We start from the raw sequence: 27030 nt of genomic DNA, 5'->3' as shown, positions 1-27030 counted from the left end.
AGGAATGGATTTGTCAGCTGTTGGAAATGGAAACTGAAGCAAGTAATAGGATGGGTGAGAGAGAAAGAGAAGGCCCTTAGAGCATTAAGGAATATGTAGGAGAGGTCATTATCTGGAAAGGCAAAGATGGATATGTCTTTAGATGAGAATGTATGGAAGATAGTGTTTGAGTTGGAAAACAAAAAGTTTGTAAGGACTTGAAAAGTACAAAGTGATTGGGTTTGAGAGGGGTGTTGTAATGATAAGAGTATGGTTGAGAAAGTCGTTGTGATGATAAGAGTATGGTGGAGAGAGCTGAAGAGGATGTGCTAGAATGGTTTGGTCATATGGAGAGAATGAGTGAGAAGAAGTTGATAAGGAAGGTACATGTGGCAGAAAATGTAAGGGAACAAGAAGTGTGAGGCTGAACTGGAGATGGGTGTGGTGAAAAAGATTTTCATTTCTATGTCCTGTACATCCTGGAAGGTGTATGGTGTTCATGGGGTAAAGCGATTTGGAACAACATGTTATACCCGGTTTGCTGTTATTGGACTGAATCATGGCATCTGAAGTGGTCAGGGTAAACAATGAAAAGGTTTATGGGACATGGTTTGTGGATATGTAAACAAATGAGGTCATTTCTTCATCTGTTCTTGGCACTACCTTACTAATGTGATAGGGTATGATTGTTTTTATAAGAAAGAATATAATTTTTGTATATTTTTGATACATGAGAGGGTGAGGTGTACTATTTTTGGTGCAGAGTGAAAATTATGAATTGCTTATACTAGTATGGAAACCCAGTCTCTCATTAGTACATTGGACATATGGTGAGATTACCTCTGAGTTAAAGAGTTTGTGTACATTAGATTCACGGTGTCACTGGAAAGTAAGGTAAGAAGAGAAATAGGGAAATAGATTAAAGTGAGTTCATTGTTAATCAGTGGAAAACAAGTATTTTGGAATGGAATGTATACTGCATGTAATGTCTTTATTAATGATATGCATCACTCCTGTGTACCCACAGTACATCAAGTATGGCACACAGTCACAGGAGCCACCTTCTCGCCCCTCTGGTGTTGTGCTTCCTCCCTCCATAAATGTGTCTCCAAGTACGCCTGCTCCTGGGACATCAGCATCTGCAGTGGCTGCAGCAGCTACTGTTGTTGGAGTTCCACCACCACCTATAGTGTCGACTGTTGTCTCATCAGTTGCCAAAACTATCACAGCCACAACTACCACTACCACCACCACTGCTGTCACCAAACCACAGTCGATGTCTGTTTCTTCAGCTGCAGTCGGATCTGGGAAGGTAACTATAAATGATGGTTTTTACTTAATTGATTATGTATTTTGTTGATGTAAGTGATGATCATGAGGTGATTAAGAGAAAACTGAGAATTAGAGCAGTCATTACTCAGAGGAAGGATGATCTTTGAAACAATAATTTTTTTCCTGATCACCTTTCCCTTCCTTGTTTTGTTAGCATGAGGAACAGATGAACAGCAATCTCATTTATTTACATCATATCTGTCTGTCTATATCTCTGATGCCCATTCCCTCCAGGGACTCCTATCAAGGGGTGGCCATGGCGAAAGAGTCTTCCCTTATCCCCATCTTTGCATCCTTCCCTCACATACACCATTCTGTTTGTTCTTGCACCATATTTTTTCCCTCCAGTACTCTTTTGCTTTGTTTCCCTATGTCACAGGATGACCTTCTCTCACAGGAATTCCTTTAATCATGCTATCATACATCTTTAAGTTCTCCCTTTTCATAATAATCTTACTTTACTTCCTATGTTGGAAAAAATTTTTAATGTAAATATTGCCTTCAGCAACAATAATATTATTAATATCTTAATCATGAATTCACCAGAAAATTTTCCTGGGTTTCCTTGGTGCATCTATAAAGTGCCATTTACAAATTCTGATAAGTTTTATGTCGGGCAGACTGGTAAGGATCTGTCTGTTAGACTTAAGCATCATGAATATAGTATAAGAAAGGGACAAGAATCAAATGCCTTGTTTAATCACATTAAGAACTATTATCAGTGTATTGACTGGAGTAATGCCATCTCAGTTATTAACTCTAACTCTATTACCACAAGAAATATCATTGAATCTTCTATCATTGAATACACAAAGAATTATGATTTTGATATTATTGATGGTCTATACAAATTGGATAACTTTATTGTTGATAAGATTTGTAAACAATTCACCTTCTTGTCCACATAATAAGTATATAATATGCTCGCTGTCTGTCTTAGACAATCGCATGTTTACCAAATGGTGTCCTAGTTACATCTCTTCGTTGTATATCAACTGACTGTTATATTTCTCACTTGTGTCTCCCCTGATGATATGATTATTACATGAAAGTGCACTTGGGAACTGGTTGTTTCATTATCCCCGTGGACTCGTAGAAATATACTTGATCATGCCCAAAATTGTATAGTGGGAGTATGTGATAGAGTGTAAGAAAGTAAAACTGAAAGTGGATGGAGAGAGAGGGGTGATTATTGCTGCATATGCACCTGGGCATGAGAAAAAAGATCATAAGAGGCAAGTGTTTTGGGAGCAGCTGAGTGTGTTATTAGTTTTGATGCATGAGACCAGGTTATAGTGATGGGTGATTTGAATGCAAAGGTGAGTAATGTGGCAGTTGAGGAAATAATTGGTGTACATGGAGTGTTCAGTATTGTAAATGGAAATGGTGGAGAGCTTATAGATTTGTGCACTGAAAAAGGACTGGTCATTGGGAATATCTGGTTCAAAAAGAGAGTTATACATAAGTATACGTATGTAAGTAGGAGAGATGGTCAGAGAGCGTTATTAGATTACATGTTAATTGATAGGCTCGCAAAAGAGAGACTTTAGGATGTTAATGTGCTGAGAGGTGCAACTGGAGAGATGTCTGATCATTATCTTGTGGAGGCAAAGGTAAAGATTTGTAGAGGTTTTCTGATGAGAAGAGAGAATGTTGGGGTGAAGAGAGTGGTGAGAGTAAGTGAGCTCGGGAAGGAGACTTGTGTGAGGAAGTACCAGGAAAGACTGAGTACAGAATGGAAAAAAGTGAGAGCAAAGGATGTAAGGGGAGTGGGGGAGGAATGGGATGTATTTAGGGATGCATTGATGGCTTGCGCAAAAGATGCTTGTGGCATGAGAAGCGTGGGAGGTGGGCAGATTAGAAAGGGTAGTGAGTGGTGGGATGAAGAAGTAAGATTATTAGTGAAAGAGAAAGGCATTTGGGCAATCTTTGCAAGGAAATAATGCAAATGAATGGGAGATGTATTAAAGAAAGAGGCAGGAGGTCAAGAGAAAAGGTGCAAGAGGTGAAAGAGGCCAAATGAGAGTTGGGGTGAGAGAGTATCATTAAATTTTAGGGAGAATAAAAAGATGTTTTGAAAGGAGGTAAATTAAGTGCGTAAGGAAGAGACAACAAAGGCCACATTTGTTCATACTCAGTCTCTAGCTGTCATGTATAATGCACCGAAACCGCAGCTCCCTTTCCACATCCACGCCCCACAAAACTTTCCATGGTTTACCCCAGACACTTCACATGCCCTGGTTCAATCCATTGACAGCATGTCGACCCCGGTATACCACATCTTTCCAATTCACTCTATTCCTTGAATGCCTTTCACCCTCTTGCATGTTCAGGCCCCAATCACCCAAAATCTTTTTCACTCCATCTTTCCACCTCCAATTTGGTCTTCCACCACTTCTCATTCCCTCCATATATATCCTTTTGTTAATCTTTCCTCACTCATTCTCTCCATGTGACCAAACCATTTCAAAACTCCCTCTTCTGCTCTCTCATCCACACACTTTTTATTACCACACATCTCTCTTACCCTATCATTACTTACTCGATCAAACCACCTCACAACACATATTGTCCTCAAACATCTCATTTCCAACACATCCTCCGTCCTCTGCACAACTCAGATAATAGCCCACGCCTCGCAACCATATAACATTGTTGGAACCACTATTCCTTCAAACATACCCAATTTTGCTTTCCGAGATAATGTTCTCACCTTCCACACATTTTTCAACGTTCCCAGAACTTTTTCCCCCTCCATCACCCTCTGATTCACTTACCCTTCCATGGTTCCATCCGCTGCCAAATCCACTCCCAGATATCTAAAACACTTCATTTCCTTCAGTTTTTCTCCATTCAAACTTACCTCCCAGCTGACTTGTCCCTCAACCCTACTGTACCTAATAACTTTGCTCTTATTCACATTTACTCTCAGCTTTCTTCTTTCACTAACTTTACCAAACTCAGTCACCAGCTTCTGCAGTTTCTCACACGAATCATCCACCAGCAGTGTATCATCAGCAAACAACAACTGACTTTTTTCCCAAGCTCTCTCATCCCTGGGGATAGGAGAGAAAGAATACTTCCCATGCATTCCTCACGTGTCATAGAAGGCGATTAAAGGGGACGGGAGTGGGGGGCTCGAAACCCTCTCCTCCTTGTATTTTAACTTTGTAAAAGGGGAAACAGAAGAAGGAGTCATGCGGGGAGTGCTCATGCTCCTCAAAGGCTCACATTAGGGTGTCTAAATGTGTGTGGATGCAACCAAGATGAGAAAAGGAAAGGAACCTGGATGTTTTGGCTCTGAGTGAAACGAAGCTCAAGAGTAAAAGGGAAGAGTGGTTTTGGAATGTCTTGGGAGTAAAGTCAGGGGTTAGTGAGAGGACAAGAGCAAGGGAAGAAGTAGCACTGCTCATGAAACAGGAGTGGTGGGAGTATGTGATAGAGTGTAAGAAAGTAAGCTTTAGATTCATGTGTGTAAAACTGAAAGTGTATGGAGAGAGATGGGTGATTATTGGTGCATATGCACCTGGGCATTAGAAGAAGGATCATAAGAGGCAAGAGTTTTGGGAGCAGCTGAGTGAGTGCATTAGTAGTTTTGATGCACAAGACCGGGTTATAGTGAAAGGTGATTTGAATGCAAAGGTGAGTAATGTGGCAGTTGAGGGAATAATTGGTGTACATGGGGTGTTCATTGTTGTAAATGGAAATGGTGAAGAGCTTGTAGATTTATGTGCTGAAAAAGAACTGGTGATTTCAAATACCTACTTTAAGAAGAGAGATATACATAAGTATACGTATGTAAGTAGGAGAGATGGCTAGAGAGCAATATTGGATTACATGTTAATTGATAGGTGCGTGAAAGAGAGACTTTTGGATGTCAATGTGCTGAGAGGTGCAACTGGAGGGATGTCTGATCATTATCTTGTGGAGTCGAAGGTGAAGATTTGTAGAGGTTTTCAGAAAAGAAGAGAGAATGATGGAGTGAAGAGAGCAGTGAGAGTAAGTGAGCTTGGGAAGGAGACTTGTGTGAGGAAGTACCAGGAGAGACTGAGTATAGAAAGGAAAAAGGTGAGAACAAAGGAGGTAAGGGGAGTGGGGGAGGAATGGGATGTGTTTAGGGAAGCAGTGATGGCTTGCGCAAAAGATACTTGTGGCCTGAGAAGCATGGGAGGTGGGCAGGTTAGAAAGGGTGATGAGTGGTGGCATGAAGTGAAAGAGAAGAGAGAGGCATTTGGACGATTTTTGCAGGGAAATAATGCAAATGAGTGGGAGATGTATAAAAGAAAGAGGCAGGAGGTCAAGAGAAAGGTGGAAGAGGTGAAAAAGAGGGCTAATTAGAGTTGGGGTGAGAGTATCGTTATGTTTTAGGGAGAATAAAAAGATGTCTTGGAAGGAGGTAAATATAGTGCGTAAGACAAGGTAACAAATGGGAACTTCAGTGAAGGGGCTGATGTGAGAAGGAGATGGAGTGAGTATTTTGAAGGTGTGTTGAATGTGTTTCATGAAAGAGTGGCAAATATAGGGTGGGTTTTATCGATGTAATTTTGAGGTGGTGTGCAAAGTGAGAGGGTTAGGGAAAATGATTTGGTAAACAGAGAAGAGGTGATAAAAGCTTTGTGGAAGATGAAAGCCGAGGAATTTATTAAAAACGGGTGACTCTATTGTTGACTGGTTGGTGAGGTTATTTGATATATGTATGACTGATGGTGAGGTGCCTAAGGATTGGCAGAAAGCTTGCGTAGTGCTATTGTACAAAGGCAAAGGGGATAAAAGTGAATGTTCAAATTACAGAGGTATAAGTTTGTTGAGTATTCCTGGTAAATTATATGGGAGGGTATTGATTGAGAGGGTGAAGGCATGTACAGAGCATCAGATTGGGGAAGAGCAGTGTGGTTTTAGAAGTGGTAGAGGATGTGTGGATCAGGTGTTTGCTTTGGAGAATGTATGTGATATATACTTAGAAAAGCAAATGGACTCGTATGTATCATTTATGGATCTGGAGAAGGCATATGATAGAGTTGATAGAGATGCTCTGTGGAAGGTATTAAGAATATATGGTGTGGGAGGCAAGTTGTTAGAAGCAGTGAAAAGTTTTTATTTAGGATGTAAGGCATGTGTACGTGTAGGAAGAGAGGAAAGTGATTGGTTCTCAGTGAATGTAGGTTTGCGGCAGGGGTGTGTGATGTCTCCATGGTTGTTTAATTTGTTTATGGATGGGGTTGTTAGGGAGGTGAATGCAAGAGTTTTGGAAAGAGGGACAAGTATGCAGTCTATTGTGGATGAGATAGCTTGGGAAGTGAGTCAGTTGTTGTTCGCTGATGATACAGCTGATGACTGAGTTTGGTAAAGTGTGTGAAAGAAGAAAGCTGATAGTAAATGTGAATAAGAGCAAGGTTATTAGGTACAGTAGGGTTGAGGGACAAGTCAATTGGGAGGTAAGTTTGAATTTAGAAAAACTAGAGGAAGTGAAGTGTTTTAGATATCTGTGAGTGGATTTGGCAGCGGATGAAACCATGGAAGGGGAAGTGAATCAGAGGGTGGGGGAGGGGGCGAAAGTTCTGGGAACATTGAGGAATATGTGGAAGTTGAGAACATTATTTCGGAAAGCAAAAATGGGTATGTTTGAAGGAATAGTGGTTCCAACCATGTTATATGGTTGTGAGGCGTGGGCAATAGATAGAGTTTCTGCGGAGGAGGGTGGATGTACTGGAAATGAGATGTTTAAGGATATGTGGTGTGAGGTTGTTTGATCGAGTAAGTAATGAAAGGGTAAGAGAGATGTGTGGTAATAAAAAGAGTTTGGTTGAGAGAGCAGAAGAGGGTGTTTTGAAATGGTTTGGTCACATGGAGAGAATGAGTGAGGAAAGATTGACCAAGAGGATATATGTGTCAGAGGTGGAGGGAACGAGAAGTGGGAGACCACATTGGAGGTGGAAAGATGGAGTGAAAAAGATTTTAAGATATCGGGGCCTAAACATGCAGGATGGTGAAAGGCGTGCAAGGAATAGAGTGAATTGGAACGACGTGGTATACCGGGGTCAACGTGCTGTCAGTGGATTGAACCAGGGCATGTGAAGCATCTGGGATAAACCGTGGAAAGTTGTGTGGGGCCTGGATGTGGAAAGGGAGCTGTGGTTTCAGTGCATTATTACATGACAACTAGAGCCTGAGTGTGAATGAATGTGGCCTTTGTTGTCTTTTCCTAGCACTACCTCGCACACATCAGGGGGAGGGGGTTGTTATTACATGTTTGGCGAGGTGGCTATGGGAATGAATAAAGGCAGACAGTATGAATTATGTGCATGTGTATATATGTATATGGCTGTGTGTATGTACATGTATACATTTAGATTTTTTTTTTTTTTTTTTTTTTTTTTTTTTTATACTTTGTCGCTGTCTCCCGCGTTTGCGAGGTAGCGCAAGGAAACAGACGAAAGAAATGGCCCAACCCCCCCCATACACATGTATATACATACGTCCACACACGCAAATATACATACCTACACAGCTTTCCATGGTTTACCCCAGATGCTTCACATGCCTTGATTCAATCCACTGACAGCACGTCAGCCCCGGTATACCACATCGCTCCAATTCACTCTATTCCTTGCCCTCCTTTCACCCTCCTGCATGTTCAGGCCCCGATCACACAAAATCTTTTTCACTCCATCTTTCCACCTCCAATTTGGTCTCCCTCTTCTCCTTGTTCCCTCCACCTCCGACACATATATCCTCTTGGTCAATCTTTCCTCACTCATCCTCTCCATGTGCCCAAACCACTTCAAAACACCCTCTTCTGCTCTCTCAACCACGCTCTCTTTATTTCCACACATCTCTCTTACCCTTACGTTACTCACTCGATCAAACCACCTCACACCACACATTGTCCTCAAACATCTCATTTCCAGCACATCCATCCTCCTGCGCACAACTCTATCCATAGCCCACGCCTCGCAACCATACAACATTGTTGGCACCACTATTCCTTCAAACATACCCATTTTTGCTTTCCGAGATAATGTTCTCGACTTCCACACATTCTTCAAGGCCCCCAGAATTTTCGCCCCCTCCCCCACCCTATGATCCACTTCCGCTTCCATGGTTCCATCCGCTGCCAGATCCACTCCCAGATATCTAAAACACTTCACTTCCTCCAGTTTTTCTCCATTCAAACTCACCTCCCAATTGACTTGACCCTCAACCCTACTGTACCTAATAACCTTGCTCTTATTCACATTTACTCTTAACTTTCTTCTTCCACACACTTTACCAAACTCAGTCACCAGCTTCTGCAGTTTCACACATGAATCAGCCACCAGCGCTGTGTCATCAGCGAACAACAACTGACTCACTTCCCAAGCTCTCTCATCCCCAACAGACTTCATACTTGCCTCTCTTTCCAAAACTCTTGCATTTACCTCCCTAACAACCCCATCCATAAACAAATTAAACAACCATGGAGACATCACACACCCCTGCCGCAAACCTACATTCACTGAGAACCAATCACTTTCCTCTCTTCCTACACGTACACATGCCTTACATCCTCGATAAAGACTTTTCACTGCTTCTAACAACTTTCCTCCCACACCATATATTCTTAATACCTTCCACAGAGCATCTCTATCAACTCTATCATATGCCTTCTCCAGATCCATAAATGCTACATACAAATCCATTTGCTTTTCTAAGTATTTCTCACATACATTCTTCAAAGCAAACACCTGATCCACACATCCTCTACCACTTCTGAAACCACACTGCTCTTCCCCAATCTGATGCTCTGTACATGCCTTCACCCTCTCAATCAATACCCTCCCATATAATTTATTAGGAATACTCAACAAACTTATACCTCTGTAATTTGAGCACTCACTCTTATCCCCTTTGCCTTTGTACAATGGCACTATGCACGCATTCCGCCAATCCTCAGGCACCTCACCATGAGTCATACATACATTAAATAACCTTACCAACCAGTCAACAATACAGTCACCCCCTTTTTTAATAAATTCCACTGCAATACCATCCAAACCTGCTGCCTTGCCGGCTTTCATCTTCCGCGAAGCTTTCACTACCTCTTCTCTGTTTACCAAATCATTTTCCCTAACCCTCTCACTTTGCACACCACCTCGACCAAAACACCCTATATCTCCCACTCTATCATCAAACACATTCAACAAACCTTCGAAATACTCACTCCATCTCCTTCTCACATCACCACTACTTGTTATCACCTCCCCATTTGCGCCCTTCACTGAAGTTCCCATTTGCTTCCTTGTCTTACGCACTTTATTTACCTCCTTCCAGAACATCTTTTTATTCTCCCTAAAATTTAATGATACTCTCTCACCCCAACTCTCATTTGCCCTTTTTTTCACCTCTTGCACCTTTCTCTTGACCTCCTGTCTCTTTCTTTTATACATCTCCCACTCAATTGCATTTTTTCCCTGCAAAAATCGTCCAAATGCCTCTCTCTTCTCTTTCACTAATACTCTTACTTCTTCATCCCACCACTCACTACCCTTTCTAATCAACCCACCTCCCATGTATAGGTATGTATATTTGCGTGTGTGGATGTGTGTGTATATACATGTGTATGTGGATGGGTTGGTCCATTCTTTCATCTGTTTCCTTGCACTACCTCGCTAACGCGGGAGACAGCGACAAAGCAAAATAATAAATAGATAAATAAGTGAGCTTGGGAAGGAGACTTGTGTGAGGGAGTACCAGGAGAGACTGAGTACAGAATGGAAAAAGGTGTGAACAAAGGAGGTAAGGGGAGTGGGGGAGGAATGGGATGTATTTAGGGGAGCAGTGATGGCTTGTGCAAAAGATACTTGTGGCATGAGAAACGTGGGAGGTGGACAGATTAGAAAGGGTAGTGAGTGGTGGGATTAAGAAGTAGGATTATTAGTGAAAGAGAAGAGAGACATTTGGACGATTTTTACAGGGAAATAATGCAAATGAGTGTGAGATGTATAAAAGAAAGAGGCAGGAGGTCAAGAGAAAGGTGCAAGAGGTGAAAAAGAGGGCAAATGAGAGTTGGGGTGAGAGAGTATCATTAAATTTTAGGGAGAATAAAAAGATGTTCTGGAAGGAGGTAAATACAGTGTGTAAGACAAGGGAGCAAATGGGAACTTCAGTGAAGGGGGCTAATGGGGAGGTGATAACAAGTAGTGGTGATGTGAGAAGGAGATGGAGTGAGTATTTTGAAGGTTTGTTGAAAGTGTTTGATGATAAAGTGGCAGATATAGGGTGTTTTGGTCGAGGTGGTGTGCAAAGTGAGAGGGTTAGGGAAAATGATTTGGTAAACAGAGAATAGGTAATCAAACCTTTGAGACAGATGAAGGCCGGCAAGGCAGTGGGTTTGGATGGTATTTCAGTGGAATTTTTTAAAAAAGGGGGTGACTGTATTGTTGACTGGTTGGTAAGGTTATTTAATGTATGTATGACTCATGGTGAGGTGCTTGAGGATTGGCGGAATGCTTGCATAATGCCATTGTACAAAGGCAAAGGGGATAAAAGTGAGTGCTCAAATTATGGAGGTATAAGTTTGTTGAGTACTCCTGGCAAATTATATGGGAGGGTATTGATTGAGAGGGTGAAGGCATGTACAGAGCATCAGATTGGGGAAGAGCAGTGTGGTTTCAGAAGTGGTAGAGGATGTGTGGATCAGGTGTTTGCTTTGAAGAATGTATGTGAGAAATACTTAGAAAAGCAAATGGACTCGTATGGATCATTTATGGATCTGGAGAAGGCATATGATAGAGTTGATAGAGATGCTCTGTGGAAGGTATTAAGAATATATGGTGTGGGAGGCAAGTTGTTAGAAGCAGTGAAAAGTTTTTATTTAGGATGTAAGGCATGTGTGCGTGTAGGAAGAGAGGAAAGTGACTGGTTCTCAGTGAATGTAGGTTTTCGGCAGGGGTGTGTGATGTCTCCATGGTTGTTTAATTTGATTATGGATGGGGTTGTTAGGGAGGTGAATGCAAGAGTTTTGGAAATAGGGGCAAGTATGCAGTCTATTGTGGATGAGATAGCTTGGGAAGTGAGTCAGTTGTTGTTCGCTGATGATACATTACTGGTGGCTTATTTGTTTGAGAAACTGCAGAAGCTGGTGACTGAGTTTGGTAAAGTGTGTGAAAGAAGAAAGCTGAAAGTAAATGTGAATAAGAGCAAGGTTATTAGGTACAGTAGGTTTGAGGGACAAGTCAATTGGGAGGTAAGTTTGAATTTAGAAAAACTAGAGGAAGTGAAGTGTTTTAGATATCTGTGAGTGGATTCGGCAGCGGATGAAACCATGGAAGGGGAAGTGAATCAGAGGGTGGGGGAGGGGGCGAAAGTTCTGGGAACATTGAAGAATATGTGGAAGTTGAGAACATTATTTTGGAAAGCAAAAATGGGTATATTTGAAGGAATAGTGGTTCCAACAATGTTATATGGCTGCGAGGTGTGGGCTATAGATAGAGTTGTGCAGAAGAGGGTGGATGTGCTGGAAATGAGATGTTTGAGGACAATATGTGGTATGAGGTTGTTTGATCGAGTAAGTAATGAAAGGGTAAGATAGATGTGTGGTAATAAAAAGAGTGTGGTAGAGAGAGCAGAAAAGGGTGTTTTGAAATGGTTTGGTCACATGGAGAGAATGAGTGAGGAAAGATTGACCAAGAGGATATATGTGTCGGAGGTGGAGGGAATGAGGAGAAGTGGGAGACCAAATTGGAGGTGGAAAGATGGAGTGAAAAAGATTTTGAGTGATTGTGGCCTGAACATGCAGGAGGGTGAAAGGCATGCAAGGAATAGAGTGAATTGGAACGATGTGGTATACTGGGGTTGACGTGGTGTCAATGGATTGAACCAAGGCATGTGAAGCGTCTGGGGTAAACCATGGAAAGTTCTGTGGGGCTTGGATGTGGCAATGGAGCTGTGGTTTCGGGCATTATTACATGACAGATAGAGACTGAGTGTGAACGAGTGTGGCCTATGTTGTCTTTTCCTAGCGCTACCTTGCACACATGAGGGGGGAGGGGGATGTTATTCCATGTGTGGTGAGGTGGCGATGGGAATGAATAAAGGCAGACAGTATTCCTCGCGTGTCGTAAAAGGCGACTAGAGGGGACGGGAGCGGGGGGCCAGAAATCCTCCCCTCCTTGTATTTTTAACTTTCTAAAATGGGAAATAGAAGGAGTCATGCGAGGAGTGCTCATCCTCCTCGAAGGCTCAGACTGGGGTGTCTAAATGTGTGTGGATTTAACCAAGATGTGAAAAAAGGAGAGATAGGTAGTATGTTTGAGGAAAGGAACCTGGATGTTTTGGCTGTGAGTGAAACGAAGCTCAAGGGTAAAGGGGAAGAGTGGTTTGGGAATGTCTTGGGAATAAAGTCAGGGGTTAGTGAGAGGACAAGAGCAAGGGAAGGAGTAGCAGTACTCCTGAAACAGGAGTTGTGGGAGTATGTGATAGAATGTAAGAAAGTAAATTCTCGATTGATATGGGTAAAACTGAAAGTTGATGGAGAGAGATGGGTGATTATTGGTGCATATGCACCTGGGCATGAGAAGAAAGATCATGAGAGGCAAGTGTTTTGGGAGCAGCTGAATGAGTGTGTTAGTGGTTTTGACGCACGAGACCGGGTTATAGTGATGGGTGATTTGAATGCAAAGGTGAGTAATGTGGCAGTTGAGGGAATAATTGGTATACATGTGGTGTTCAGTGTTGTAAATGGAAATGGTGAATAGCTTGTAGATTTATGTGCTGAAAAAGGACTGGTGATTGGGAATACCTGGTTTGAAAAGCGAGATATACATAAGTATACGTATGTAAGTAGGAGAGATGGCCAGAGAGCGTTATTGGATTATGTGTTAATTGACAGGCACGCGAAAGAGAGACTTTTGGATGTTAATGTGCTGAGAGGTGCAACTGGAGGGATATCTGATCATTATCTTGTGGAGGCTAAGGTGAAGATTTGTATGGGTTTTCAGAAAAGAAGAGTGAATGTTGGGGTGAAAAGTGTGGTGAGAGTAAGTGAGCTTGGGAAGGAGACTTGTGTGAGGAAGTACCAGGAGAAACTGAGTACAGAATGGAAAAAGGTGAGAACAATGGAAGTAAGGGGAGTGGGGGAGGAATGGGATGTATTTAGGGAATCATTGATGGATTGGGCAAAAGATGCTTGTGGCATGAGAAGAGTGGGAGGTGGACCGATTAGAAAGGGTAGTGAGTGGTGGGATGAAGAAGTAAGGTTATTAGAGAAAGAGAAGAGAGGCATTTGGACGATTTTTGCAGGGAAAAAATGCAAATGAGTGGGAGATGTATAAAAGAAAGAGACAGGAGGTCAAGAGAAAGGTGCAAGAGGTGAAAAAGAGGGCAAATGAGAGTTGGGGTGAGAGAGTATCATTAAATTTTAGCAAGAATAAAAAGATGTTCTGGAAGGAGGTAAATAAAGTGCGTAAGACAAGGGAGCAAATGGGAACTTCAGTGAAGGGGGCAAATGGGGAGGTTATAACAAGTAGTGATGATGTGAGAAGGAGATGGAGTGAGTATTTTGAAGGTTTGTTGAATGTGTTTGATGATAGAGTGGCAGATATAGGGTGTTTTGGTCGAGGTGGTGTGCAAAGTGAGAGTGTTAGGGAAAATGATTTGGTAAACAGAGAAGAGGTAGTAAAAGCTTTGCGGAAGATGAAAGCCGGCAAGACAGCAGGTTTGGATGGTATTGCAGTGGAATTTTTTAGAAAAGGGTGTGACTGTATTATTGACTGGTTGTTAAGGTTATTTAATGTATGTATGACTCATGGTGAGGTGCCTGAGGATTGGCGGAATGCGTGCATAGTGCCATTGTACAAAGGCAAAGGGGATAAGAGTGAGTGCTCAAATTTCAGAGGTATAAGTTTGTTGAGTATTCCTGGTAAAATATATGGGAGGGTATTGATTGAGAGGGTGAAGGTATGTACAGAGCATCAGATTGGGGAAGAGCAGTGTGGTTTCAGAAGTGGTAGAGGATATGTGGATCAGGTGTTTGTTTCGAAGAATGTATGTGAGAAATACTTATAAAAGCAAATGAATTTGTATGTAGCATTTATGGATCTGGAGAAGGCATATGATAGAGTTGATAGAGATGCTCTGTGGAAGGTATTAAGAATATATGGTGTGGTAGGCAAGTTGTTAGAAGCAGTGAAAAGTTTTTATTTAGGATGTAAGGCATGTGTACGTGTAGGAAGAGAGGAAAGTGATTGGTTCTCAGTGAATGTAGATTTGCGGCAGGGGTGTGTGATGTCTCCATGGTTGTTTAATTTGTTTATGGATGGGGTTGTTAGGGAGGTAAATGCAAGAGTTTTGGAAAGAGGGGCAAGTATGAAGTCTGTTGTGGATGAGAGAGCTTGGGAAGTGAGTCAGTTGTTGTTCGCTGACAATACAGCGCTGGTGGCTGATTCATGTGAGAAACTGCAGAAGCTGGTGACTGAGTTTGGTAAAGAGTGTGAAAGAAGAAAGTTAAGAGTAAATGTGAATAAGAGCAAGGTTATTAGGTACAGTAGGGTTGAGGGTCAAGTCAATTGGGAGGTAAGTTTGAATGGAGAAAAACTGGAGGAAGTAAAGTGTTTTAGATATCTGGGAGTGGATTTGGCAGCGGATGGAACCATGGAAGCGGAAGTGGATCATAGGGTGGGGGAGGCAGCGAAAATATACATATATATACATTTTATTTATTTATATATATTTATCTTGCTTTGTCGCTGTCTCCCGCGTTTGCGAGGTAGCCCAAGGAAACAGAGGAAAGAAATGGCCCAACCCACCCCCATACACATGTATATACATACACATCCACACATGCAAATATACATACCTACACAGCTTTCCATGGTTTACCCCAAACGCTTCACATGCCCTGATTCAATCCACTGACATCACGTCAACCCCGGTATACCACATCGATCCAATTCACTCTATTCCTTGCCCTCCTTTCACCCTCCTGCATGTTCAGGCCCCGATCACACAAAATCTTTTTCACTCCATCTTTCCACCTCCAATTTGGTCTCCCACTTCTCCTCGTTCCCTCCACCTCCGACACATATATCCTCTTGGTCAATCTTTCTATCAACTCTATCATATGCCTTCTCCAGATCCATAAATGCTACATACAAATCCATTTGCTTTTCTAAGTATTTCTCACATACATTCTTCAAAGCAAACACCTGATCCACACATCCTCTACCACTTCTGAAACCACACTGCTCTTCCCTAATCGGATGCTCTGTACATGCCTTCACCCTCTCAATCAATACCCTCCCATGTGTGGAAGTCGAGAACATTATCTCGGAAAGCAAAAATGGGTATGTTTGAAGGAATAGTGGTTCCAACAATGTTGTATGGTTGCGAGGCATGGGCTATGGATAGAGTTGTGCGCAGGAGGATGGATGTGCTGGAAATGAGATGTTTGAGGACAATGTGTGGTGTGAGGTGGTTTGATCGAGTGAGTAACGTAAGGGTAAGAGAAATGTGTGGAAATAAAAAGAGCGTGGTTGAGAGAGCAGAAGAGGGTGTTTTGAAGTGGTTTGGGCACATGGAGAGAATGAGTGAGGAAAGATTGACCAAGAGGATATATGTGTCGGAGGTGGAGGGAACGAGGAGAAGAGGGAGACCAAATTGGAGGTGGAAAGATGGAGTGAAAAAGATTTTGTGTGATCGGGGCCTGAACATGCAGGAGGGTGAAAGGAGGGCAAGGAATAGAGTGAATTGGAGCGATGTGGTATACCGGGGTTGACGTGCTGTCAGTGGATTGAATCAAGGCATGTGAAGCGTCTGGGGTAAACCATGGAAAGCTGTGTAGGTATGTATATTTGTGTGTGTGGACGTATGTATATACATGTGTATGGGGGTGGGTTGGGCCATTTCTTTCGTCTGTTTCCTTGCGCTACCTCGCAAACGCGGGAGACAGCGACAAAGCAAAAAATATATATATATACACACACACACACACATATATGTACATGTATATATACACATACATATGTATACGCATACACAAACATGTACGTATATTCACATGTACATATTCATACTTGCTTGCCTTCATCTATTCCCAGCACTACCCTGCCCCACAGGAAACAGCATGGCTACCCCCTGCTTCAGCAAGGTAGCACCAGGAAAACAGAAAAAAAGGCCACATTTCCTCACACTCAGTCTCTAGCTGTCATGTTTAAGCTCCCTAGCTACCTAACCACATCAAGGTTCCACAGACCTTTCATATTATACTTGATCACTGTTTCCCACATCAGCAAGGTAGTGCCAGGAAACAGAGGAATGCCCCATCCACTGATATTCATATAAACATACATTATTTATTATATTTATAACACTTAATCACAGTTTCCCATGTCAGCATGGTAGTGACAGGAAACAGACGAAGAATGGCCCATACACACATATATAAAAATAAACGCCCATACACGCACAGATACATATCAACATGTACATATATTTATTTTATTTATTTATTTTGCTTTGTCGCTTTCTCCCACATTATCGAGGTAGCGCAAGGAAACAGGCGAAAGAAATGCCCCAACCCACCTACATACACATCCACACATGCAAATATATATACCTATACATCTCAATGTATACATATATATATACACACACACAGACATACATATATACGCATGTACATAATTCATACTGTCGCCTTTATTCATTCCCATCGCCACCCTGCCACACATGAAATACCAACCCCCTCCCCCCAAATGTGTATGAGGTAGTGCTAGGAAAGGACATCAAAGGCCACATTCATTCACACTCAGTCTCTAGCTGTCATGTGTAAAGCACCAAAACCACATCTCCCTTTCCACTTCCAGGCCCCACAGACCTTTCCATCCTTTACCCCAGACGCTTCACCTGCCCTGGTTCAATCCATTGACAGCACGTCAACCCCTGTATACCACATTGTTCCAGTTCACTCTATTCCTTGCATGCCTTTCACCCTCCTGCATGTTCAGACCCCAATCGCTCAAAATCTATTTCACTCCATCCTTCCACCTCCAATTTGGTCTCCTGCTTCTCTTTCCCTCCACCTCTGACACATATATCCTCTTTGTGAATCTTTCCTCACTCATTATCTCCATGTGTCCAAACCATTACCACACATCTTTCTTACCCTTTCATTACTTAATCAAACCACCTCACACCACATATTGTCCTCAAGCATCTCATTTCCAACACATCCACCCTCCTCCACACAGCCCTATCTATAGCCCATGACTCACAACCATATAACATTGTTGGAACCACTATTCCTTCAAACATACCCATTTTTGCTCTCTGAGATAATGTTCTCGCCTTCTACACATTCTTCATCGCTCCCAGAACCTTCTCTCCCTCCCCCCACCCTGTCACTCACTTACACTTCCATGGTTCCATCTGCTGGTAAATCCACTTCTAGATATCTAAAAGACTTCACTTCCTCCAGTTTTTCTCCATTCAAAGTTACCTTGCCCCTCAGCCCTACTGAACCTAATAACCTTGCTCTTATTGACATTCATACTCAACTTTCTCCTTTCACGCGCTTTACCAAACTCAGTCACTAACTTCAGCAGTTCTCACCAAAATCAGCCACCAGCACTTTATCATTAGTGAACACCAACTGACTCACTTCCCAAGCCTTTTCATCCACAACAGACTGCATACTTTCCCCTCTCTCAAAAACTCTTGCATTCACCTGCCTAACCACCCCATCCATAAAGAAATTAAATAACCATGGAGACATCATGCACCCCTGCTGCAAACCGACATTCGTTGGGATCCATTCACTTTCTTCTCTTCCTACTCATACACATGCCTTACATCCTTGGTAAAAAAAAACTCTTCACTGCTTTTAGCCTCTTACCTCCTACACCTTATACTCTTAAAACCTTCCACAAAGTATCTCTATCCACCTTATTGCATACCTTCTCCAGATCCATAAATGCTACATACAAATCCATCTGTTTTTCTAAGTATTTCGCACACACATTCTTCAAAGCAAACACCTGATCCACACATCCTCTTCCACTTCTGAAATCACAGTGCTCTTCCCCAGTCTGATGCTCTGTACATACTTTTACTCTCTCAATCACTACCCTCCCATATAATTTCCCAGGAATACTCAAAAAACTTATTCCTCTATAATTTGAACACTCACCTTTCTCCCCTTTGCCTTTGTACAGTGGCACTATGCTTGCATTCCGCCAGTCCTCAGGCACTTCACCATGATCTATACATACATTGAATATCCTAACCAACTAATCAACAACAGTCATCCTGTTTTTAATAAATTCCACTGCAATACCATCCAAACCTACCACCTTGCCGGTTTTCACCTTTCACAGAGCTTTCACTACCTCTTCTCTGTTCACCAAACCATTCTCCTTGACCCTCTCACTTTACACACCACCCCGACCAAAACACCCTATATCTGCCACTCTATCATCAGACACATTCAACAAACCTTCAAAATACTCACTCTCTCTCCTCACTTCATCACTACTTGTTATTACCTCCCCATTTGCCCCCTTCATTGATGTTCCCATATGTTCTCTTGTTTTTCGCACTTTATTTACCTCCTTCCAAAACATCTTTTTATTCTCCCTGAGATGCTCTCTCACCCCATCTCTCATTTGCCCTCTTTTTCACCTCTTGCACCATTCTCTTGACCTCCTGCTGCTTTCTTTTGTATTTCTCCCATTCATTTGCACTGCTTCCATGCAAAAATCATCCAAACGCCTATCTCTTCTCTTTCTCTAACAATCTTATTTCTTCATCCCACCCTTCACTGCCCTTTTTAATCTGCCCACCCCCCACCTTTCTCATGCCACAAGCATCTTTTGTGCAAGCCATCACTGCTTCTCTAAATACATCCCATTCCTCCCTCACCCCCCTTACATCATTTGCTCTTACCTTTTGCCATTTTGCACTCAATCTATCCTGGTGCTTCCTCACAGAAGTCTCCTTTCCAAGCTCACTTACTCTCCTTTCCCCACCATTCTCTCTTCTTTTCTGAAAACCTTTACGAAACTTCACCTTCACAGGATAGTGATCAGACATCCTTATAGCTGCCCCTCTCAGCACATTGACATCCAAAAGTCGATTTTTTACACGCCAATCAATTCACGCGTAATTCAATGATGCCCGTTGGCCATCTCTTTTACTCACATACATATACTTATGTATATCTCTCTTTTTAAACTAGGTATTCCCTATCACCAGTCCTTTTCCAGCAGACAAATCTACAAGCTCTTCACCTTTTACATTATAACACTGAACACCCCATGTACACCTATAATTCCACAACTGCCATATTACTCACCTTTGCATTCAAATCACCCATCACTATAACCTGGTCTCGTGCATCAAAGCTGCTAACACACTCACTCACCAGCTCCCAAAAGACTTGCCTCTCATGATCTTTCTTCTCATGACCAGGTGCATAGGCACCAATAATCACCCATCTCTCTCCATCCTCTTTCAGTTTTACCCATATTAGTCTAGATTTTACTTTCTTACACTCTCTCACATATTCCCACAATTCCTGCTTCAGGAGGGGTGCTATTCCTTACTTTGCTCTTGTCCTCACACTAAACCAGAACTTTACTCCCAAGACATTCCCAAACCACTCTTCCACTTTGCCCTTGAGCTTCATTTCACACTGAGCCAAAACATCCAGGTTCCTTTTCGCAAACATCCAAACTATCTCTTTTTTCTCACCTTGGCTACATCCACACACATTTAGACACCCCTACCTGAGCCTTCTAGGAGGATGAGCACTCCCTGCATGGCTCCTTCTGTTTTCCCTTTCAGAAATTTGAATACGAGGGGGGGTTCCAACCCCCACTACCGCCCCTTTTAATTGCCTTCTACGACATGCGGGGAATAATTGGGGGGTATTCTTTCACCCCAATCCCCATATATTTATACATACAAATACAGATGTACACATGTACATATTTATACTTTCTTGCCTTCATCCACTCCTGGAGCTATCCCGCCCCCAGGAGACAGCGTCACAACCCCCTGCTTCAGTGAGGTAGTGCCTGTAAAACAGACAGAAAAAAAGCCACATTTGTTCAAACTCAGTCTCCAGCTGTCATGTGTAATACACCAAAACCACAGCTCCACATCCACATCCAGGCCCCACAGGCCCTTCCATGGTTTACCTTTCACATGCCTTGGTTTAGTCCACTGACAGCACATCGATCTCAGTATACCACATGGTTCCAGTTCACTCTATTCCTTGCACGCCTCTTGCCCTCCTGTATGTTCAAGCCCCGATCACTCGAAATCTTTTTCTCAAAAACCTTCCACTTCCAGTTTAGTCTCCCTTTTCTCCTTGTTCCCTTCACCTCTGACCCATGTATCCTCTTTGTCAGCCTTTCCTCACTCGTACTCTCCATATGTCCAAACCATTTGAACACATCCTCTTCTGCTGTCTCAACCACACTATTTCCACACATCTCTCTTACCCTTTCATTACTTACTTGATCAAACCACCTCACACCCCATATTGTCCTCAAATCAATCATTTCATTTCCAACACATCCACCCTCATGCCTCACAACCATATAATATTGTTGGAACTACAGTTCCTTCAAACATACATAATTTTTCTCCCCATGATAATGTTCTCTCCTCATCACTCCCAAAACCTTCTCCCTCACCCTGTGATTTACTTCCTCTTTCATGGTTCCATTCACTACTAGGTCCACTCCCAGATGTCTAAAATACTCCACTTCCTTCAGTTTTTCTCCATGCAAACTTGCATCCCAGTTAACTTGTCCCTCATCCCTACTAAACCTAATAACCTTGCTCTTATGCATATTTACTCTCAAGGTTCTCTCTTCACACACTTTTCCAAAGACAGTCACCAACTTATGTAATTTCTCAGTCGAATCAGCCTCCAGAGCTGTATCATCAGCACGCAACAACTGACTTGCTTCCCAGGCCCTCACATTTCCAACAGGCTGCATACTTCCCCCTCTCTCCAAAACTCTTTCATTTACCTCCCTAACCACCCTGTCCATAAACAAATTAAGCAACCGTAGGGACATCACACTCATATATACGTATGTACATATTCATACTTGCTCACCTTCATCCATATATATGTGTTTAGGAGGGTGGATGCGTTGGACAAGGAGAGATGATGTAATGTGTGATCAGCATAACAAATACAGAGATGGGGGGGACAGCAAGGAACCAGATGGTCCCAGTGTTGTCATATCTTTCAGGCCTGTACGACAGTTTAGTATTATTGACATACAGTTGTTATTTGATATATTGGGAATGTTATAACTTGCAAGTAGGCATACACTGTACAATATCACTAGAGCTGTTATGTAGGTAGAGTGAGGTCACTTGTGGGAGGCTCACACACACACACGAAAAGTGATGCCAGTTATGGGTACTCTTGTAAAATTGTTTAGCTAGTAAGGAGCAAATTATCATATTGTAAGAATAATGTAAGGAATTAGTGCTCAAAGTAATCTGTGGCATGTATTATGAGTACAGCTGTAGGTTGATTATATAGATTGGATTATTAAACTCATAAGGGTCTTGTCCTTGTCCCTAGCAGCTCCCATATACAATTAAGCCAAGTGCAAAAGTTTACCATTTAAGGTGCTCAAATAAGGGCTTACAGACAGTTTCAAATAATGACACCACTAAGATATATTGAGTTTGGAAAAGTGACAAAGTGACAGTGAAGTATTTAACTGGGAAAACATCTGGTATTCAGTCAACAAGTGTACAGTGTCCCCTTGTCACACATAAAGCTTAACAAAACTCAACTCGCACAACTCATTCTATGAAGTCTATATTTTCATGTTCTGTATGCTAGTCCTGCCTTTTGGCAGAATAGTAGGGACATTAGATAGAAGTGGAAGGTACGAACATTAAACAGGAGTACTTTCTTTCTTTTAAACTATTCGCCAATTCCCGCATTAGCGAGGTAGCGTTAAGAACAGAGGACTGGGCCTTTTTTGGAATATCCTCACCTGGCCCCCTCTGTTCCTTCTTATGGAAAAAAAAAACAAAACGAGAGGGGAGGATTTCCGGCCCCCCGCTCCCTCCCCTTTTAGTCGCCTTCTACGACACGCAGGGAATACGTGGGAAGTATTCTTAATCCCCTATCCCCAGGGATAAAACAGGAGTACTATGTAGAATTATTTGGTAGGAACATTAGGTGGGAACATTTGGTTTAAGTAGTAAATTGGAACATTAAGTGGTAGTAGTCAGTAGGACATTAAGTAGGAACCTCTGAAAACACTGTGCTAAAGTTGCGTACAGCCATTGCCCTTTTAAGGATGAAGCGCTGCAGGCTATGAAGCAGCACTGTTTCAACAGGTACGGACATTCTTTTGCTGTGGCCACCCCTTTAAGAGAGTGCCCAAAAGGAATGGTAAGCAGAGATTTTTATTTTCAGGAACACTGAAGAAAAGGCCATGTTCTCTGACATCCTTTCTTTGGCTGTCATGTGTAGTAGTACCGAAAACACATCTCCCTATCCACAACCAGTCCTCACAGATCTTTCTGTGGTTATCATACATACATTTTTTGCATATCCCTAGTTTGTTTTACAATGCTAAGCACTTTGGGTTCATCAGACTGTCTGATTATGGAAAGAAATGTAACTTTTAAGTATTTATTTTATTTTGCTTTGTCGCTGTCTCCCGCGTTTGCGAGGTAGCACAAGGGAACAGACAAAAGAAATTGCCCAACCCACCCCCCATACACATGTATATACATACAAGTCCACACATGCAAATATACATACCTGTACATCTCAATGTACACATGCATATACACACACAGACATATACATATATACACATGTACATAATTCATACTGTCTGCCTTTATTTATTCCCATCACCACCTCGCCACACATGGAATAACATCCCCCTCCCCCCTCATGTGTGCGAGGTAGTGCTAGGAAAAGACAACAAAGGCCCCATTCGTTCACACTTACTCTCTAGCTGTCATGTAATAATGCCCGAAACCACAGCTCCCTTTCCACATCCAGGCCCCACAGAACTTTCCATGGTTTACCCCAGACGCTTCACATGCCCTGATTCAATCCATTGACAGCACGTCGACCCCGGTATACCACATCGATCCAATTGACTCTATTCCTTGCCCGCCTTTCACCCTCCTGCATGTTCAGGCCCCGATCACTCAAAATCTTTTTCACTCCATCTTTCCTCCTCCAATTTGGTCTCCCACTTCTCCTCGTTCCCTCCACGTCTGACCCATATATCCTCTTGGTCAATCTTTCCTCACTCATTCTCTCCATGTGCCCAAACCATTTCAAAACACCCTCTTCTGCTCTCTCAACCACACTCTTTTTATTTCCACACATCTCTCTTACCCTTACATTACTTACTCGATCAAACCACCTCACACCACATATTGTCCTCAAACATCTCATTTCCAGCACATCCACCCTCCTGCGCACAACTCTATCCATAGCCCACGCCTCGCAACCATACAACATTGTTGGAACCACTATTCCTTCAAGCGTACCCATTTTTGCTTTCCGAGATAATGTTCTCGACTTCCAAACATTCTTCAAGGCTCCCAGAATTTTCGCCCCCTCCCCCACCCTATGATTCACTTCCGCTTCCATGGTTCCATCCGCTGCCAGATCCACTCCCAGATATCTAAAACACTTTACTTCCTCCAGTTTTTCTCCATTCAAACTTACCTCCCAATTGACTTGTCCCTCAACTCTACTGTACCTAATAACCTTGCTCATATTCACATTTACTCTTAACTTTCTTCTTTCACACACTTTACCAAACTCAGTCACCAGCTTCTGCAGTTTCTCACATGAATCAGCCACCAGCGCTGTATCATCAGCGAACAACAACTGACTCACTTCCCAAGCTCTCTCATCCCCAACAGACTTCATACTTGCCCCTCTTTCCAAAACTCTTGCATTCACCTCCTTAACAACCCCATCCATAAACAAATTAAACACCCATGGAGACATCACACACCCCTTCTGCAAACCTATATTCACTGAGAACCAATCACTTTCCTCTCTTCCTACACGTACACATGCCTTACATCCTCGATAAAAACTTTTCACTGCTTCTAACAGCTTGCCTCCCACGCCATATATTCTTAGTACCTTCCACAGAGCATCTCTATCAACTCTATCATATGCCTTCTCCAGATCCATAAGTGCTACATACAAATCCATTTGCTTTTCTAAGTATTTCTCGCATACATTCTACAAAGCAAACTCCTGATCCACACATCCTCTACCACTTCTGAAACCACACTGCTCTTCCCCAATCTGATGCTCTGTACATGCCTTCACCCTCTCAATTAATACCCTCCCATATAATTTACTTTTAAGCATGAAAAATAATTTCTTTTCAGGATGATGTCCCACAAATATTTTTTCATGATTGTTTCCTGCCCTACCTTTCCTTTTCATTTGAAATATTGTTCTTTCAGCCTGTGGTGACCACCATCTGATTAATGTCCATTCTCTTCGATTTATTTGGCATGTTTCATCTACATCTGCATTAATTAGTACCCTGACCTTGTAATCTTCATTAATGTATTGACTGTGTTTACAGGTGACTAACTGTGAGTCGATTATTGTAAACTTGAGTAGAGCACTTCTCCATATTGAGAGCATATGGAAACCTGAACTGACATTCCCAATGATATTTAAAACACTCTTTGAACTCGAGGGAACTCAGGAAAAGTTCCCCAAACAGAGATTTTTCTTTGTTTTCAGTGTTATAGATTAAATGCATTAGTGATTGTTGTCTGCTATGTTCATCCTTTAACAGGAAACAGGGAATGATGACTAGAGCTAGTTGTTTTTCTCGTTCCAAATTTTTTTTTTTTTTTTTTTTCCACACTTTAAGACATTACAGTAACAATCCAAAGCAATCACTTAATTGAACTAGACAGTCAACTTAGAACCAAGACAAAAATGCAAAGTCTTCAACCCTCGTCCCCAACCTGTTTCCCATTGAATTAATGTATTGTCACTCACAGATTGTGTCTTATCTTTGCCAATGGGTAAATATTATGCTTCGTATTGTAGTCATATATCTAAGATAATCATTGTAATAAGTAAATGTTATTATGAATGTTAGTCTTTGTATAGTTTAATTATCTATATATACTGTGCAAAGCGGGAATTTTATTCTTGTGGGGACCCATATCTTCAGCATTCTCTACTATCATACAACTTCTTAGATTTATGTATACTATCTTCATTAACTTTGTCATTGTATGTGTGTGTGTGTGTGTGTGTGTTTTTAGGTTATGGTTGATATAACGTTCTCTGATGGTATGAGAAACCAGTATATTATGAATAAGAAAGCTGTAAACAGTGTTGATGGTTATTCATTGTTATTATGATGGGGCATTACATGAAATGAAAGAAAGGTGAAGTTACAGGAGTGCCCTTCACAATGATGATGAAATAGAATGTAAGTTAACACAGCTGCTGGATGCAAATGATGCTGTTCTGTTTGCTGAATCAAATGAAGAGTTGGAGATAGTGAAGGTCCTCTTTGATGATGTATACCACAGAAGAATGCTGAAAGTTAATGTGAGCAAGATGATAGGAGTAATATGATACTATTCTACTTGTGGAAGAACAGGAAGTGGTCCAGAATTGAGTTTGATATTTGGAAGTAAAGTTCAGTTGGGATAGGTAATTGGTAAACTGAAGTTGAGGATCATGTAACAGAGAAAAAACAGAGATGCACTAAAATTATGGGGAATGGAAAACCTTTATACCCTGCTCAAGTAGTTTGCTTAAATTTATTTATGCAATTATAAGTCAAAAGTAAGAATTATAGAGATGGATAAATTTTGTAATGTGAAATACAAAAATGATGAAAACTGAAGGTGGAGGAAAATATTTTTTGAAAAGTGTTTAAAAGGGTGCATAGTGGATTTGATTAAGTGTTTTCAAATATGTAGAATGTGTGGCAGATGGTAAGTTTGTTAAGATTGTACAATTGAAGGTATAAAGTGAGAAGACTGAAGAAGGGATGTTTAGGTGCTATGGGAGAATTGATTAGAGCTAGCAATATTCCACATGAGATTGCTGGAGGACTGAAGGAAATCAGATGTAATGGGGCATTTTGCATATGGAAGTTGTTTGAATAGAGGCTCTGGTCTCACCTTGGTATGCTGTGTGAAATGTATGAAGTAATTGAGTGATTTGAGAGATTATATGCTTATATACATTACATATATACATTAAAGTCCTTAAAAGACTGTCTCTTCAAAATTGAATATTTTAAATGTTTACTTAAACAGCAGCCAACAATAACAACCACCAATATTGAGACACTTCTTGTTGCCACGGAGAAGGAAGAAAAGATTACCCCGCCTCCGGAGCACATACAAGACAAGGTTGCTTTCATCTTTAATAACCTAGCACAAGTTAACCTAGCACAAAAGGTAAGTCCTCTTGCTGTATTTATTCTGTAGTCATGGGGTGTAACAGTACAAGAAGAATAGAGATGAAATTGAACATATGGCTGTGCATCATATTCCCCATATTTTACAGGATGAGCGAAAAGTCACTGTGTACCTTTACTGCAAACAATGAAACTATCCATTCTTAATACTATTGTTGCACCAACTGGCCTAAGTACTTTTGACACTTCATTGTTTCTTTAAATCCAAATGTATTTGGATGCTAACAGGTGTTAATGT

General features: G+C 41.7%; 1 protein-coding gene across 1 annotated transcript in view; it reads left to right on the top strand.

Annotated features, from left to right (window-relative positions):
* Positions 1-27030, top strand: part of Not1 (CCR4-NOT transcription complex subunit 1) — a 560605-nt gene that overhangs the window by 263151 nt on the left and 270424 nt on the right. Inside the window, exons 18-19 of the mRNA XM_071695617.1 lie at positions 1007-1291; positions 26629-26772. Coding sequence (XP_071551718.1) covers positions 1007-1291; positions 26629-26772 — 429 coding nt within the window. The remainder of the gene's footprint in view (positions 1-1006; positions 1292-26628; positions 26773-27030) is intronic.

The sequence above is a fragment of the Panulirus ornatus genome, chromosome 58 (assembly GCF_036320965.1).
Source record: "Panulirus ornatus isolate Po-2019 chromosome 58, ASM3632096v1, whole genome shotgun sequence".
NCBI lineage: Eukaryota > Metazoa > Arthropoda > Malacostraca > Decapoda > Palinuridae > Panulirus > Panulirus ornatus.
Note: the sequence above shows the minus strand (reverse complement) of the source record. Positions and strands in the feature narration are given on the sequence as shown.